This window comes from Mytilus edulis, chromosome 2, assembly GCF_963676685.1.
Source record: "Mytilus edulis chromosome 2, xbMytEdul2.2, whole genome shotgun sequence".
Taxonomy (NCBI): domain Eukaryota; kingdom Metazoa; phylum Mollusca; class Bivalvia; order Mytilida; family Mytilidae; genus Mytilus; species Mytilus edulis.
The window spans coordinates 34,536,518-34,555,719 of NC_092345.1; the positions used below are offsets into that span (position 1 = coordinate 34,536,518).

At 36.2% G+C, this 19,202-nt stretch overlaps 1 protein-coding gene across 2 annotated transcripts; it reads left to right on the plus strand.

The window, feature by feature from the left end:
• The first annotated feature begins 322 nt into the window (after nucleotides 1–322).
• LOC139512053 (serine-rich adhesin for platelets-like) lies at nucleotides 323–18,594 on the plus strand. Of its 2 annotated transcripts, XM_071299370.1 has the most exons (5): nucleotides 323–443; nucleotides 4,262–17,075; nucleotides 17,130–17,287; nucleotides 17,780–17,877; nucleotides 18,469–18,594. In XM_071299370.1, exons 1-5 carry the CDS (start codon nucleotides 380–382, stop codon nucleotides 18,499–18,501), a joined length of 13,167 nt encoding a protein of 4,388 aa, XP_071155471.1. In that variant the 5' UTR covers nucleotides 323–379; the 3' UTR covers nucleotides 18,502–18,594. The 2 variants fall into 2 exon arrangements, with proteins under 2 accessions (XP_071155471.1, XP_071155470.1); XM_071299369.1 differs by having other exon boundaries at nucleotides 324–443; nucleotides 4,262–17,287.
• Nucleotides 18,595–19,202: the final 608 nt, after the last annotated feature.

Here is a 19,202-nt window from a genome sequence, read left to right on the forward strand (position 1 = left end):
CTACTTTTTAAATCTTAAGAAATTTGGCCTTAATTATAATATAAGACTTATTGCATTTAAAAAATCTACTTTAATAATGTTTTAATCGTATCCTGTTTTGGTGTCTTGCACAACAGGCGTATTGAACACCTATCATTACTTTTGATTAAGAAAAATGCAGTAACATAACTTATATATATCATCTAAAAATAACAGCACATGCCTCAGTAGTTTGTTACTTACTTACTTACGTAGAAATGATTCGTCCAACAAAAACACTTATATGTATCTAAAAACATTTCCTTATTAAAAGCAATCATGCAGTTTTTCATGTACATACCAAGTCTTTTAATTTCAGATTTTATGATGTTGCAATAAGTCGTCTTAAAAATAAGGGATCATGTTATTATTAGAATTTTCCTATTTAGTGATACAATGGATATGGGTTATATCTCCAACACAAAGTAAGTAATCCCGATTCTAATAACGTAATAATAACGACATATTCCTTTGTTGTGTTGTCCATTCGTTTGATGTGTTTGAGCGTTCGATTTTGCCATTTGATTAGGAACCTTCCGTTTTGATTTCTCCTCAGAGTTCAGAATTTTTGTGATTTTACTTTTTGCGGCAATGAACACAACTCGACGTTATGCTAAAATCACTAGTTAAGTGATGGAATCCAAAGCCATATTATTAATGTTTAACGCGTGTTTCACAGCAAGTTAAACGAAAACCTTTGTAACAGGTTGCATGGCACAACCTTCGTGGATATAATTTTCAAAGACTCGATACTAGTAAGCTTCAGAAATACATTCATATTATTTCAATAAGCAAACTTATTGTCAAAGGTCCTTGTTTCACTCTCCAGTTAGCATGGTGGCTGGTGAGTCAGGGTGTCTGTGGTTTTTTTCACGGGACTATATATCAACACGTCAATTTAATTTAATCTGGCTTACTTACACCGCAGAAATATAAGAGCTTTTATTTCTTCTGGTATGTTAAGGAAAAGCAATGTTATCCGTACCTCTACGCTTTAAGTTACTGTGGGTTTTTTTTTAAAATTCAGTTCATAAGTTAAATTGTGTAAAATCCTTTGCAAATTTTGAAAAAAAATACTAACCATATTCAGGAATTATAACTTGTTCAATTCATTCGTTTTGGTAAGAACTGAATTTTATATCAAAACTATGAAATTTGTCAGTGTAACGGTAAGAAAGTTGTAAAAGAATGCCACTCTTTGATACAGATTAGTATTGTCAATTCTAACGACAAAAAATAAAGCAAGAATGTATGATTGGGGATAATTTTACGAGTTATTCCATAGTGATAACGATACATCATGGAATCTCCGTGAATGCGACAGTTTATGACGTATCCGAGGTCTCCACATTGTTTTAAAACTTAACAGTAAAAAGTAAGCTAACAAAAATACTGAACAACGAGGAAAATTCAAAGTGGAAAGTCGCTAATCAGATAGTAGCAGACTATTTGAAATAGAAATCGGACGATAATTGGAGGACACATCTGTTGGTCCTCCTTTATGTACTCTGGTATGTTTTAATTTTTGCGTAAAACGATTCAATGTTATACTTTTGTTTATTAAAAACGTTAGTGATGGTGATATTATCTCTGCACTTTGCTTTAAAAATTTGGGACCAATTCTATCTTAACCTGCAGATTTATTAATATTAAGGTATTTAAGTTATGAACACACCTCTCCAACAATAATTAGGTTTAATTTTAAATTTTCTGTTTCCTTTAAATTTTACTAATAAAATCCGTATATGAAGTGTTATTTCCAATAAGTTTTTCAGCTACCGATGTAAAATGAACATTTAGTGTATTAAAAATATCTTGAGGGTTATAAACAGTTTGATAAACATACTGCATTTTAGATGGGAAAATATTATCTATTTTTTAATACAACTCTTTGATGTCATTCCAAAGTAATTTACTATTTTTTTAAACTAGATATAGCGTTTTGATCATAATCATTCCTTTGCATTAAATAGTAACGACGTTGTTTTATTTCGCCACTTTTTAAAGTTTACCCAATCTTTTTTTAATGATACATATTTCTGTATTGAATGGAATAGTTTATTTTCCCATTGAAACATGCTTGTTAAATGTTTTTACTCTTTTAATTTTCATTGGAGCATGTTTGTTAATAACCAGTGCAGGCATTTTGTGTAGGTTACAAGGAAGTAATTAATTACATAGGCGACAATGGTAGCCTTATTTGGTCCTGCCTTTTCACTATCAAAGATTCATTAAAAAAAAAATCGAATTCTGAATTATCAACACCTTTGGGTGTAATTGCAATGGTCAAACACATATGGTGCCGCAGCTTTTTTGATAGAAAAATGGCATTTTTTAAGGGTACTCAACGGTTCCGGAATTTTCGAAATAGTATGAATGAAGAACACCCCTTGCTTAATTTGGCACAGAAAATCTTGCTAGTCTTAAAGAGTTTTCTCTAAATTTCTCGCTATTTCTACACCAATGGCCAACACTCATTTCTCACTATTTCAATTTTAATTTCTAATTACCAAGGCAGCAGAAAATAAATTTACTTCTACCTATTATCTTGGATGTAAAATCTAGGTGGCGCTAGCGATCTATATTTACTTCCTTTTAACCTGTATGAAAACACGTTTGAGTGATTTGAAGAATGCATGTAGTACCCAAATGAATTATTTTTAAAAATATATGAAAACTACACTGTCAAATCAGAAATTATTGCGTCGTGCAGTTATTATTGCGATTCAGAAAATTCCTGTCTGATTCATATAAAAAAAATGAAAAATGCGAGTTTTCATTATTGCGACGATAACCGTGTCGCATTTTTCGCAATAATAAAAACATCGCAATAATTTAGTTTTCAGAACGGTAAAAGTCAACTGTTTAGAACCCCATTTTAATAATAATTGACTTGAAACATTTATTCTGAATTTTTTTATTATTAATTATCACGTCTGTTTGACAATTTACATCTCTTTTTAACACTTGGCAAGGCGTTTACTATAAGTAAAAGTTTTGCATTTACTTCTATGTTCACGATTCATTGCTCCATAATTATACGAATGTACTTTTATGTTTGCGGTGCCGTTAATGATGCTAAAAAATATTTAAATTGACTGAATGATGGTTATTGAAGTTCGTGACTAAAAATTTTTAAATTGATATATATGATTTTAAACATATCATTAATATGATGTTATCGTCGTTACAAATATCAATAACATCAACTACCAAAGCAGCACTGTAAACCTGTGATTACTTTTATTATATACATTAATCCTTTAAATAATTGATAAAAACAATCAAATATGTTTGTATGTAGATTACTTTATTATCAATAAATATAAAGGAAATTGTACAGAAAAAACCACCAATCCAAATCTTTGTATCTTATAAAACATTTAGTCAAGGTCCAATTTGTAACGTAATTTGTGATTACGAAATCTGATACTTAATAATTTACCAGTAATACAAAGATTACACTCATGGAAATACAAAACGTCACTACAGACACGGGCATATAAAACGAGTTGGGATATATAAACACCGTAAGATGGTGCCAAAGGATACAGTCCTCTAAAAAGAAAATGATGATAGGAAAAGACAAGTGGTCCCTTTTGTCGTTGATTTATATGTAGAACTGCTCGTGTTAAATGTATATTCTTACATTGATACAAGTGGATATTCGATCCAATCGAGTTAGTTAGATTATCAACTATAAAGTTTGAGAGATTGGATAAATCCGATAATTCACTAGTAACTATATAAGAACCTGTTTATCTAATGATAAAAAATAAAATTTCACGTTTTGTTAAGCGAAAATTACTGTTTGAGTGCCATCCACATTCCATAAGGTTGTCAATTTCATTAACAACTGTTCCATACTTTGATTCGTCCAATGAGCTGCTAAATGACCCTTAAAAAGTAAAATCACAATACTGCACTCCGATGAAAATTCAAAACGGAAATTCCCTAATCAAATGGCAAATCAAAACCTCAAACACATGAAACGAATGGACAACAACAATTGAATATTCCTGACTTGATACAGGGATTTTCTTAAGGTATAAAACCACTAATTCTTAGCCCCATTGCTTTTTATGTTAAATTCTGCAATTTCAAGCATTAATGACTACTTTGTTTTAATCGAATGTTGTTAATACTTTTGTTCCCTTCAAAATAGTGGCTATTTTAGGATTCTTTTAAAACATTTGTGTTTGAAACTCAAAGTTCAATAATTATTATGTTGTTACTATTTCAGGCACTATAACTACATCTGACACACAAAAATGTATGGTTTGTTGTCCTACCATAAACTCTGCCAATGTAAATGGTACAAACAACGAAACAAACTACAACCACGACTGCATTTGTTGTCCTAAATCTTATGAAGTGTCAACCCAAAAGGTAACCAGCGATAGTGACGGATGGGAATATGGATATTTGCAAGATCGCCAAAGTGATGAATGGAAATACGGATATTTGCAAGAGTCCGAAAGTCCTAATAATTACACAGATAGGAACGACATCACATGGATATATGGATATCTAAATGGTTTTAGCTACTCGACAAACGAATCAAGTAAACAGATCCTTGACAATTGTTTATTTGAAGGTTGTTGGTCTAATCAACTAAATACAAGTGTAGATGCAACAGCTTTTGTTACGACGGATGATGATGATGGTTGGATTTACACGTATTCCAACTTTAGTTCTTATGAATGTCTTAGTCAATGTAACATTAGCCTAAATTGTTCCAAACATAGTTGTGGTTATTGTGTTGGCTGCTGCACGTTGATTCAATGCTGCGAATGTGACAAGGACGATACCACATCGGAGTCTTCGACTACTGAAGAAATTAGCACAATTCTAACAACAGAGCAAAGCATAACATCAACGTCGTTGGCAATCATAACAGAAACGTCAACAGTAACTTATTCTGAACCAACATCGACAGAAACTTCTGTTCAAACGACACAAGCCCCAATTCCAGCTACAAAAACCACAGCTACAACAACACAAACTACAACTGATCAAAGTACAACAGAAACTGCGCCAAAAGAAACAACGATAGTCACTCCTTCAGAACCATCAACGACACAAACTACAACTGATCAAAGTACAACAGAAACTGCGCCTAAAGAAACAACGACAGTCACTCCTTCAGAACCATCAACGACACAAACTACAACTGATCAAAGTACAACAGAAACTGCACCTAAAGAAACAACGACAGTCACTCCCTCAGAGCAATCAACGACAGAAACTACAACTGATCAAAGTACAACAGAAACTGCACCTAAAGAAACAACGACTGTCACTCCCTCAGAACCATCAACGACAGAAACTACAACTGATCAAAGTACAACAGAAACTGCGCCTAAAGAAACAACGACTGTCACTCCTTCAGAACCATCAACGACAGAAACTACAACTGATCAAAGTACAACAAAAACTTCGCTAGAGGAAACAACGACGGTAACTCCATCAGGACTATCAACGACAGAAACATCGGTTGGATCAACAACAACCTCCATTCAAGCAACAGAAACCACAATTACAGCAACACAAACTACAACTGATCAAAGTACAACGGAAACTTCGCCAAAGGAAACAACGCCGGTTACTACTTCACAGACAACTATAACAGACATAGCATCATCAACAACAATGGAAACTACAACTTCAACCATGCCTACTAAGCCTACTGATCGATCAAATTGTCTACATTTTGCGTGCAGCTGTTGTTGTCCATGTGCTATTGACAATCATACATTTGAAACTGACTATAATAAGGACAAGCCCGACGGTTACATATACAACAAAATGTGTTGCAAAAGAACAAAACAAAACGTTACAAATGACGATGATGACTGGGTATATGGATATACGAACCAAAGCTTATGTCAGATAAATGGGACAATCGATGGTGATCTAGATCTGTGGAAGTATGGTTATATCAGTGCTAAGAACTGTTCCTCTTTTTCTTGTATATTATGTTGCAATAATGGTACCAAAAGCTTTGAGATGAATAGCACATTTGACAGTTCTTGTTTCTTTTGCAGTAACGTTTGCAACTGCTGCGGTGATTCGAACAGTACTGATGATAAAATGGTGTCTGTTAACTGGTCACACGGATGCTGTTCATCTTGTTGTTTTCATTGTAAAGTTGAAAACTCTACAAATATGTCTTCTACTGACGATGACTGGATATATTCGAACAACAGCGGTCACGATTGTTTCAATCCATGTAATACGACCACACAAAGCAACGAACACTATTCTCATATCAATTATTCATGCTGTTTATGGATTTGCTGCTACGAATGTCAAAATGAAACAATCACTACTGATTCACCAACAACTGATCAAACTACTTCAATTCAATCAACTACAGACATCATAACGGAAGCGACTATGACGACATCACTCCAAACAACAGAGTCTACGTTATTGTCAACCACTATGAAAACTACACAACCCAGAACAACAAAAACTTCGGTTCAAACGACCGAAACTACAACCGATCAAAGTACAACAGAAACTTCGCCAACAGAAACAACGACAGTAACTCATTCTGTGCCAACATCGACAGAATCTACAGTTCAAACGACGGAAACCTCAATTCCATCAACTCAAACCACATCGTCAACCACACAAACTACAACTGATCAAAGTACAACAGAAACTTCGCAGATAGAAACAACGACAGTAACTCATTCTGTGCCAACATCGACAGAATCTACAGTTCAAACGACGGAAACCTCAATTCCATCAACTCAAACCACATCGTCAACCACACAAACTACAACTGATCAAAGTACAACAGAAACTTCTCCAAAGGAAACAACGCCGGTTACTACTTCACAGACAACTATAACATACATAGCATCATCAACAGCAATGGAAACTACAACTTCAACCATGCCTACTAAGCCTACTGATCGATCAAATTGTCTACATTTTGCGTGCAGCTGTTGCTGTCCATGTGCTATTGACAATCATACATTTGAAACTGACTATAATAAGGACAAGCCCGAGGGTTACATATACTACCAAGTGTGTTGCAAAAGAACAAAACAAAACGTTACAAATGACGATGATGACTGGGTATATGGATATACGAACCAAAGCTTATGTCAGATAAATGGGACAATTGATGGCGATCTAGATCTGTGGAAGTATGGTTATATCAGTGCTAAGAACTATTCTTCTTTTTCTTGTATATCATGTTGCAATAATGGTACCAACAGCTATGAGATGAATAGCACATTTGACAGTTCTTGTCTCTTTTGCAGTAACGTTTGCAACTGCTGTGGTTATTCGAACAGTACTGATGATAAAATGGTGTCTGTTAACTGGTCACACGGATGCTGTTCATCATGTTGTTTTCATTGTAATGTTGAAAACTCTACAAATATGTCTTCTACTGACGATGACTGGATATATTCGAACAACAGCGGTCACGAATGTTTCAATCCATGTAATACGACCACACAAAGCAACGAACACTATTCTCATATCAATTGTTCATGCTGTTTATGGATTTGCTGCTACGAATGTCAAAATGAAACAATCACTACTGATTCACCAACAACTGATCAAACTACTTCAATTCAATCAACGACAGACATCATAACGGAAGCGACTATGGAGACATCAGTCCAAACAACAGAGTCTATGTTATTGTCAACCACTATCAAAACTACACAACCCAGAACAACAAAAACTTCGGAACAAACGACCGAAACTACAACCGATCAAAGTACAACAGAAACTTCGCCCACAGAAACAACGACAGTAACTCATTCTGTGCCAACATCGACAGAAACTACAGTTCAAACGACAGAAACCTCAATTCCATCAACTCAAACCACAGTTTCAACCACACAAACTACAACTGATCAAAGTACAACAGAAACTTTGCCCACAGAAACAACGACAGTAACTCATTCTGTGCCAACATCGACAGAATCTACAGTTCAAACGACGGAAACCTCAATTCCATCAACTCAAACCACATCGTCAACCACACAAACTACAACTGATCAAAGTACAACAGAAACTTCGCAGATAGAAACAACGACAGTAACTCATTCTGTGCCAACATCGACAGAATCTACAGTTCAAACGACGGAAACCTCAATTCCATCAACTCAAACCACAGTTTCAACCACACAAACTACAACTGATCAAAGTACAACAGAAACTTTGCCCACAGAAACAACGACAGTAACTCATTCTGTGCCAACATCGACAGAATCTACAGTTCAAACGACGGAAACCTCAATTCCATCAACTCAAACCACATCGTCAACCACACAAACTACAACTGATCAAAGTACAACAGAAACTTCGCAGATAGAAACAACGACAGTAACTCATTCTGTGCCAACATCGACAGAATCTACAGTTCAAACGACGGAAACCTCAATTCCATCAACTCAAACCACATCGTCAACCACACAAACTACAACTGATCAAAGTACAACAGAAACTTCTCCAAAGGAAACAACGCCGGTTACTACTTCACAGACAACTATAACAGACATAGCATCATCAACAACAATGGAAACTACAACTTCAACCATGCCTACTAAGCCTACTGATCGATCAAATTGTCTACATTTTGCGTGCAGCTGTTGCTGTCCATGTGCTATTGACAATCATACATTTGAAACTGACTATAATAAGGACAAGCCCGAGGGTTACATATACTACCAAGTGTGTTGCAAAAGAACAAAACAAAACGTTACAAATGACGATGATGACTGGGTATATGGATATACGAACCAAAGCTTATGTCAGATAAATGGGACAATCGATGGCGATCTAGATCTGTGGAAGTATGGTTATATCAGTGCTAAGAACTATTCTTCTTTTTCTTGTATATCATGTTGCAATAATGGTACCAACAGCTATGAGATGAATAGCACATTTGACAGTTCTTGTCTCTTTTGCAGTAACGTTTGCAACTGCTGTGGTGATTCGAACAGTACTGATGATAAAATGGTGTCTGTTAACTGGTCACACGGATGCTGTTCATCATGTTGTTTTCATTGTAATGTTGAAAACTCTACAAATATATCTTCTACTGACGATGACTGGATATATTCGAACAACAGCGGTCACGAATGTTTCAATCTATGTAATACGACCACACAAAGCAACGAACACTATTCTCATATCAATTGTTCATGCTGTTTATGGATTTGCTGCTATGAATGTCAAAATGAAACAATCACTACTGATTCACCAACAACTGATCAAACTACTTCAATTCAATCAACGACAGACACCATAACGGAAGCGACTATGGAGACATCAGTCCAAACAACAGAGTCTACGTTATTGTCAACCACTATGAAAACTACACAACCCAGAACAACAAAAACTTCGGTACAAACGACCGAAACTACAACCGATCAAAGTACAACAGAAACTTCGCCCACAGAAACAACGACAGTAACTCATTCTGTGCCAACATCGACAGAAACTACAGTTCAAACGACAGAAACCTCAATTCCATCAACTCAAACCACAGTTTCAACCACACAAACTACAACTGATCAAAGTACAACAGAAACTTCGCAGATAGAAACAACGACAGTAACTCATTCTGTGCCAACATCGACAGAATCTACAGTTCAAACGACGGAAACCTCAATTCCATCAACTCAAACCACATCGTCAACCACACAAACTACAACTGATCAAAGTACAACAGAAACTTCGCAGATAGAAACAACGACAGTAACTCATTCTGTGCCAACATCGACAGAATCTACAGTTCAAACGACGGAAACCTCAATTCCATCAACTCAAACCACATCGTCAACCACACAAACAACAACTGATCAAAGTACAACAGAAACTTCTCCAAAGGAAACAACGCCGGTTACTACTTCACAGACAACTATAACAGACATAGCATCATCAACAACAATGGAAACTACAACTTCAACCATGCCTACTAAGCCTACTGATCGATCAAATTGTCTACATTTTGCGTGCAGCTGTTGCTGTCCATGTGCTATTGACAATCATACATTTGAAACTGACTATAATAAGGACAAGCCCGAGGGTTACATATACTACCAAGTGTGTTGCAAAAGAACAAAACAAAACGTTACAAATGACGATGATGACTGGGTATATGGATATACGAACCAAAGCTTATGTCAGATAAATGGGACAATCGATGGCGATCTAGATCTGTGGAAGTATGGTTATATCAGTGCTAAGAACTGTTCTTCTTTTTCTTGTATATCGTGTTGCAATAATGGTACCAACAGCTATGAGATGAATAGCACATTTGACAGTTCTTGTCTCTTTTGCAGTAAGGTTTGCAACTGCTGTGGTTATTCGAACAGTACTGATGATAAAATGATGTCTGTTAACTGGTCACACGGATGCTGTTCATCATGTTGTTTTCATTGTAATGTTGAAAACTCTACAAATATGTCTTCTACTGACGATGACTGGATATATTCGAACAACAGCGGTCACGAATGTTTCAATCCATGTAATACGACCACACAAAGCAACGAACACTATTCTCATATCAATTGTTCATGCTGTTTATGGATTTGCTGCTACGAATGTCAAAATGAAACAATCACTACTGATTCACCAACAACTGATCAAACTACTTCAATTCAATCAACGACAGACATCATAACGGAAGCGACTATGGAGACATCAGTCCAAACAACAGAGTCTACATTATTGTCAACCACTATCAAAACTACACAACCCAGAACAACAAAAACTTCGGTTCAAACGACCGACACTACAACCGATCAAAGTACAACAGAAACTTCGCCCACAGAAACAACGACAGTAACTCATTCTGTGCCAACATCGACAGATTCTACAGTTCAAACGACGGAAACCTCAATTCCATCAACTCAAACCACATCGTCAACCACACAAACTACAACTGATCAAAGTACAACAGAAACTTCGCAGATAGAAACAACGACAGTAACTCATTCTGTGCCAACATCGACAGAATCTACAGTTCAAACGACGGAAACCTCAATTCCATCAACTCAAACCACATCGTCAACCACACAAACTACAACTGATCAAAGTACAACAGAAACTTCGCAGATAGAAACAACGACAGTAACTCATTCTGTGCCAACATCGACAGAATCTACAGTTCAAACGACGGAAACCTCAATTCCATCAACTCAAACCGCATCGTCAACCACACAAACTACAACAGATCAAAGTACAACGGAAACTTCTCCAAAGGAAACAACGCCGGTTACTACTTCACAGACAACTATAACAGACATAGCATCATCAACAGCAATGGAAACAACAACTTCAACCATGCCTACTAAGCCTACTGATCGATCAAATTGTCTATATTTTGCGTGCAGCTGTTGCTGTCCATGTGCTATTGACAATCATACATTTGAAACTGACTATAATAAGGACAAGCCCGAGGGTTACATATACTACCAAGTGTGTTGCAAAAGAACAAAACAAAACGTTACAAATGACGATGATGACTGGGTATATGGATATACGAACCAAAGCTTATGTCAGATAAATGGGACAATCGATGGCGATCTAGATCTGTGGAAGTATGGTTATATCAGTGCTAAGAACTATTCTTCTTTTTCTTGTATATCATGTTGCAATAATGGTACCAACAGCTATGAGATGAATAGCACATTTGACAGTTCTTGTCTCTTTTGCAGTAACGTTTGCAACTGCTGTGGTTATTCGAACAGTACTGATGATAAAATGGTGTCTGTTAACTGGTCACACGGATGCTGTTCATCATGTTGTTTTCATTGTAATGTTGAAAACTCTACAAATATGTCTTCTACTGACGATGACTGGATATATTCGAACAACAGCGGTCACGAATGTTTCAATCCATGTAATACGACCACACAAAGCAACGAACACTATTCTCATATCAATTGTTCATGCTGTCTATGGATTTGCTGCTACGAATGTCAAAATGAAACAATCACTACTGATTCACCAACAACTGATCAAACTACTTCAATTCAATCAACGACAGACATCATAACGGAAGCGACTATGGAGACATCAGTCCAAACAACAGAGTCTACGTTATTGTCAACCACTATGAAAACTACACAACCCAGAACAACAAAAACTTCGGTACAAACGACCGAAACTACAACCGATCAAAGTACAACAGAAACTTCGCCTACAGAAACAACGACAGTAACTCATTCTGTGCCAACATCGACAGAAACTACAGTTCAAACGACAGAAACCTCAATTCCATCAACTCAAACCACAGTTTCAACCACACAAACTACAACTGATCAAAGTACAACAGAAACTTTGCCCACAGAAACATCGACAGAATCTACAGTTCAAACGACGGAAACCTCAATTCCATCAACTCAAACCACATCGTCAACCACACAAACTACAACTGATCAAAGTACAACAGAAACTTCGCAGATAGAAACAACGACAGTAACTCATTCTGTGCCAACATCGACAGAATCTACAGTTCAAACGACGGAAACCTCAATTCCATCAACTCAAACCACATCGTCAACCACACAAACTACAACAGATCAAAGTACAACGGAAACTTCTCCAAAGGAAACAACGCCGGTTACTACTTCACAGACAACTATAACAGACATAGCATCATCAACAACAATGGAAACTACAACTTCAACCATGCCTACTAAGCCTACTGATCGATCAAATTGTCTACATTTTGCGTGTAGCTGTTGCTGTCCATGTGCTATTGACAATCATACATTTGAAACTGACTATAATAAGGACAAGCCCGAGGGTTACATATACTACCAAGTGTGTTGCAAAAGAACAAAACAAAACGTTACAAATGACGATGATGACTGGGTATATGGATATACGAACCAAAGCTTATGTCAGATAAATGGGACAATCGATGGCGATCTAGATCTGTGGAAGTATGGTTATATCAGTGCTAAGAACTATTCTTCTTTTTCTTGTATATCATGTTGCAATAATGGTACCAACAGCTATGAGATGAATAGCACATTTGACAGTTCTTGTCTCTTTTGCAGTAACGTTTGCAACTGCTGTGGTTATTCGAACAGTACTGATGATAAAATGGTGTCTGTTAACTGGTCACACGGATGCTGTTCATCATGTTGTTTTCATTGTAATGTTGAAAACTCTACAAATATATCTTCTACTGACGATGACTGGATATATTCGAACAACAGCGGTCACGAATGTTTCAATCCATGTAATACGACCACACAAAGCAACGAACACTATTCTCATATCAATTGTTCATGCTGTTTATGGATTTGCTGCTATGAATGTCAAAATGAAACAATCACTACTGATTCACCAACAACTGATCAAACTACTTCAATTCAATCAACGACAGACACCATAAAGGAAGCGACTATGGAGACATCAGTCCAAACAACAGAGTCTACGTTATTGTCAACCACTATGAAAACTACACAACCCAGAACAACAAAAACTTCGGTACAAACGACCGAAACTACAACCGATCAAAGTACAACAGAAACTTCGCCCACAGAAACAACGACAGTAACTCATTCTGTGCCAACATCGACAGAAACTACAGTTCAAACGACAGAAACCTCAATTCCATCAACTCAAACCACAGTTTCAACCACACAAACTACAAATGATCAAAGTACAACAGAAACTTTGCCGACAGAAACAACGACAGTAACTCATTCTGTGCCAACATCGACAGATTCTACAGTTCAAACGACGGAAACCTCAATTCTATCAACTCAAACCACATCGTCAACCACACAAACTACAACTGATCAAAGTACAACAGAAACTTCGCAGATAGAAACAACGACAGTAACTCATTCTGTGCCAACATCGACAGAATCTACAGTTCAAACGACGGAAACCTCAATTCCATCAACTCAAACCACATCGTCAACAACACAAACTACAACTGATCAAAGTACAACGGAAACTTCTCCAAAGGAAACAACACCGGTTACTACTTCACAGACAACTATAACAGACATAGCATCATCAACAGCAATGGAAACTACAACTTCAACCATGCCTACTAAGCCTACTGATCGATCAAATTGTCTACATTTTGCGTGCAGCTGTTGCTGTCCATGTGCTATTGACAATCATACATTTGAAACTGACTATAATAAGGACAAGCCCGAGGGTTACATATACTACCAAGTGTGTTGCAAAAGAACAAAACAAAACGTTACAAATGACGATGATGACTGGGTATATGGATATACGAACCAAAGCTTATGTCAGATAAATGGGACAATCGATGGCGATCTAGATCTGTGGAAGTATGGTTATATCAGTGCTAAGAACTATTCTTCTTTTTCTTGTATATCATGTTGCAATAATGGTACCAACAGCTATGAGATGAATAGCACATTTGACAGTTCTTGTCTCTTTTGCAGTAACGTTTGCAACTGCTGTGGTTATTCGAACAGTACTGATGATAAAATGGTGTCTGTTAACTGGTCACACGGATGCTGTTCATCATGTTGTTTTCATTGTAATGTTGAAAACTCTACAAATATATCTTCTACTGACGATGACTGGATATATTCGAACAACAGCGGTCACGAATGTTTCAATCCATGTAATACGACCACACAAAGCAACGAACACTATTCTCATATCAATTGTTCATGCTGTTTATGGATTTGCTGCTATGAATGTCAAAATGAAACAATCACTACTGATTCACCAACAACTGATCAAACTACTTCAATTCAATCAACGACAGACACCATAAAGGACGCGACTATGGAGACATCAGTCCAAACAACAGAGTCTACGTTATTGTCAACCACTATGAAAACTACACAACCCAGAACAACAAAAACTTCGGTACAAACGACCGAAACTACAACCGATCAAAGTACAACAGAAACTTCGCCCACAGAAACAACGACAGTAACTCATTCTGTGCCAACATCGACAGAAACTACAGTTCAAACGACAGAAACCTCAATTCCATCAACTCAAACCACAGTTTCAACCACACAAACTACAAATGATCAAAGTACAACAGAAACTTTGCCGACAGAAACAACGACAGTAACTCATTCTGTGCCAACATCGACAGATTCTACAGTTCAAACGACGGAAACCTCAATTCCATCAACTCAAACCACATCGTCAACCACACAAACTACAACTGATCAAAGTACAACAGAAACTTCGCAGATAGAAACAACGACAGTAACTCATTCTGTGCCAACATCGACAGAATCTACAGTTCAAACGACGGAAACCTCAATTCCATCAACTCAAACCACATCGTCAACAACACAAACTACAACTGATCAAAGTACAACGGAAACTTCTCCAAAGGAAACAACACCGGTTACTACTTCACAGACAACTATAACAGACATAGCATCATCAACAGCAATGGAAACTACAACTTCAACCATGCCTACTAAGCCTACTGATCGATCAAATTGTCTACATTTTGCGTGCAGCTGTTGCTGTCCATGTGCTATTGACAATCATACATTTGAAACTGACTATAATAAGGACAAGCCCGAGGGTTACATATACTACCAAGTGTGTTGCAAAAGAACAAAACAAAACGTTACAAATGACGATGATGACTGGGTATATGGATATACGAACCAAAGCTTATGTCAGATAAATGGGACAATCGATGGCGATCTAGATCTGTGGAAGTATGGTTATATCAGTGCTAAGAACTATTCTTCTTTTTCTTGTATATCATGTTGCAATAATGGTACCAACAGCTATGAGATGAATAGCACATTTGACAGTTCTTGTCTCTTTTGCAGTAACGTTTGCAACTGCTGTGGTGATTCGAACAGTACTGATGATAAAATGGTGTCTGTTAACTGGTCACACGGATGCTGTTCATCATGTTGTTTTCATTGTAATGTTGAAAACTCTACAAATATATCTTCTACTGACGATGACTGGATATATTCGAACAACAGCGGTCACGAATGTTTCAATCCATGTAATACGACCACACAAAGCAACGAACACTATTCTCATATCAATTGTTCATGCTGTTTATGGATTTGCTGCTACGAATGTCAAAATGAAACAATCACTACTGATTCACCAACAACTGATCAAACTACTTCAATTCAATCAACGACAGACATCATAACGGAAGCGACTATGGAGACATCAGTCCAAACAACAGAGTCTACGTTATTGTCAACCACTATGAAAACTACACAACCCAGAACAACAAAAACTTCGGTTCAAACGACCGAAACTACAACCGATCAAAGTACAACAGAAACTTCGCCCACAGAAACAACGACAGTAACTCATTCTGTGCTAACATCGACAGAAACTACAGTTCAAACGACAGAAACCTCAATTCCATCAACTCAAACCACAGTTTCAACCACACAAACTACAACTGATCAAAGTACAAGAGAAACTTTGCCGGCAGAAACAACGACAGTAACTCATTCTGTGCCAACATCGACAGAATCTACAGTTCAAACGACAGAAACCTCAATTCCATCAACTCAAACCACATCGTCAACCACACAAACTACAACTGATCAAAGTACAACGGAAACTTTGCAGATAGAAACAACGACAGTAACTAATTCTGTGCCAACATCGACAGAATCTACAGTTCAAACGACAGAAACCTCAATTCCATCAACTCAAACCACATCGTCAACCACACAAACTACAACTGATCAAAGTACAACGGAAACTTTGCAGATAGAAACAACGACAGTAACTCATTCTGTGCCAACATCGACAGAATCTACAGTTCAAACGACGGAAACCTCAATTCCATCAACTCAAACCACATCGTCAACCACACAAACTACAACTGATCAAAGTACAACAGAAACTTCGCCAACTGAAACAACGACAGTAGCTCATTCTGAGCCAACATCATCAGAAACTTCCGTTCCAGCAACAGACACCACAATTACATTATCACAAACTACAACTGATCGAAGTACAACAGGAACTTTGTCGAAAGAATTTACGACAATAACTCATTCTGAACCAACAACGACAGAAACTTCAGTTCGAACAACAGAAACCTCAATTCCAGCAACAGACACCACAACTACAACGTCACAAACTACAACAGAAACCTCAATTCCATCAACAGACACCACAACTACAACGTCACAAACTACAACTGATCAAAGTACAACAGAAATATCACTTAAAGAAACAACTACAATAACTTCTTCAGAAACAACATCGGCAAAAACTACAACTACACCTCCAACAGAGACAGATGTCATTAGTAAGTTATTTTATCGATATTTTAAAAAAGTTGAACTTCTTTCAATTGAAATATATCTTGCTTGATATAAGGGTAAGGTTGATCGGAACGAGGTACTTATTAGTTACCATTTTTTAAATTGTAAGTAAGTAAGGATTTGGATAACTCTTTTTTTTTTATTATGAAATCCTTGTTATTTTGTAATTAGAGCATTCATATGGACATCGATGTAACAATAACTAAAGAATACAATAAATGTACCATTAAGATAAACAAGTTGAAATGATTTTTTACAATCAAACTGAACATCGTTTTGAAAATAAGATTTGTTCAAAGGCGTTTCCTTTGCTGATCTATGGGAAAATCCGAGACATTTACACCATATGCATACATTTGCCCTTCTACTAAGGTATTATTATAACTGTGCCTCCTTTCGTACATTTTATCAGATTAAAAGATTAAAAGTGTGCCATTATGTTTCCAAAGTATATAATGCCAATATTTTTTTTTCAGTTATTATTATAATTGTTTCTCTCATTGCATTTACGATGGCGACTGTTTGCATAATTTTCGTGTATTGCTACATCATAAAGAATAGAGCACTTGCTAAGGTGAGTAATGACAGTCATGTTTTACTAGTACCAGAAATCTTAATGAATTGTAATATACTTCCAGGAAAATTCAATTCCATTAAATCTATCTCTTTTTCTAAAACAAATCTAAGATGCATCAGACATTTTTCAATACTTTTGATGAAAAATTTGTGTAAGAACATAATATGCAGAAATCTTTTAAGAGACAAGAGACTGGTGTTTCTTTTTTTTTAGTGGTGGTTATTGGAAATTTTCTTTAAACAAGACTAACTAAAACAAAAACGGCGTCCGCTAGCATTCAGTGAAATTGAGAGAATTTTGGCTAATCTAAACGCATGTGAAGAGTCAACACGCACCTAATACTGATTAGTCAATTTGATATCATTAACCAAACATACTGGTGATTTATCTTGACCCTGACCGCTAGATGACCAAACTGACCGTAACTCCCTGTAATGAAAAAAAACTTATATGATTCTTAGACAACTCAGTGAAAATTCACAGTTTCATATTACTCTTGATATAAAAAAAACAATTCCTGACAGTAATATTTTTTATATACCATAAAATGATTTTTTTTGTCATCAATAGTTTTAATTTTATTTGTAGGTTGCTCCTGCAGGTCCAATGGCTGCTTTTTAAAACTTACTTTGACGATGCTAAAAAATTCAAACAACGAGATTTTTATTTTCATTTAATTTAAAACAGTAATAAAGCGTTTTGTCTGCATGTAGATATTCTGTGGTATTTTTTAACTGAAATCTTTAAATCAGGTCAATCGTTTCTATTATTCATAGATATGTATTGGTAAAAACTTCATTTTCAAGTTTAAAAAGTAAAATCACAAAAATACTGAACTCCGAGGAAAATTCAATCCCTAATCACATTGCAAAATCAAATGACAAAACACATCTAACGAATGGACAACAATTGTCATATTCCTGACTTGGTAAAGGCATTTTCAAATGTAGAAAGTGGTGGGTTGAACCTGATTTTATGGCGCTAAACCTCTCACTTGTACGACAGTCTCATCAAATTCCGTTATATTTACAACGATGCGTGAACAAAAGACATACAGAAATACATAAAATAGTCAAAATATGGGTACAGCAGTCATCACTGTGTTAAAATCTTAAAACAAACAATTTTACAAAAAAACACAAAACCATCCATCAAATTAAAAAACACATTCATTGCTTCGCGTGTTAACGGATTCCAGTTTCGTCAGTTTTTCTTATCCATGGTTGCTGGTAGTTATATTATCACAAATTGCTGAATATCAGTTATGTCCATTTACATTTTTTATACTTGATTGATGGCTGCCTAACATCGTGCGACATATA

Bases quoted from the DNA above. Each gene is read 5' to 3' on its own strand.
- LOC139512053 (XM_071299369.1), top strand. From the start codon at position 380: ATGTTATTATTAGAATTTTCCTATTTAGTGATACAATGGATATGGGTT. The intron at 444-4,261 runs GTAAGTAATCCC...TTACTATTTCAG, and splicing joins GGTTATATCTCCAACACAAA to GCACTATAACTACATCTGAC. The intron at 17,878-18,468 runs GTGAGTAATGAC...TTTTATTTGTAG, and splicing joins AGAATAGAGCACTTGCTAAG to GTTGCTCCTGCAGGTCCAAT.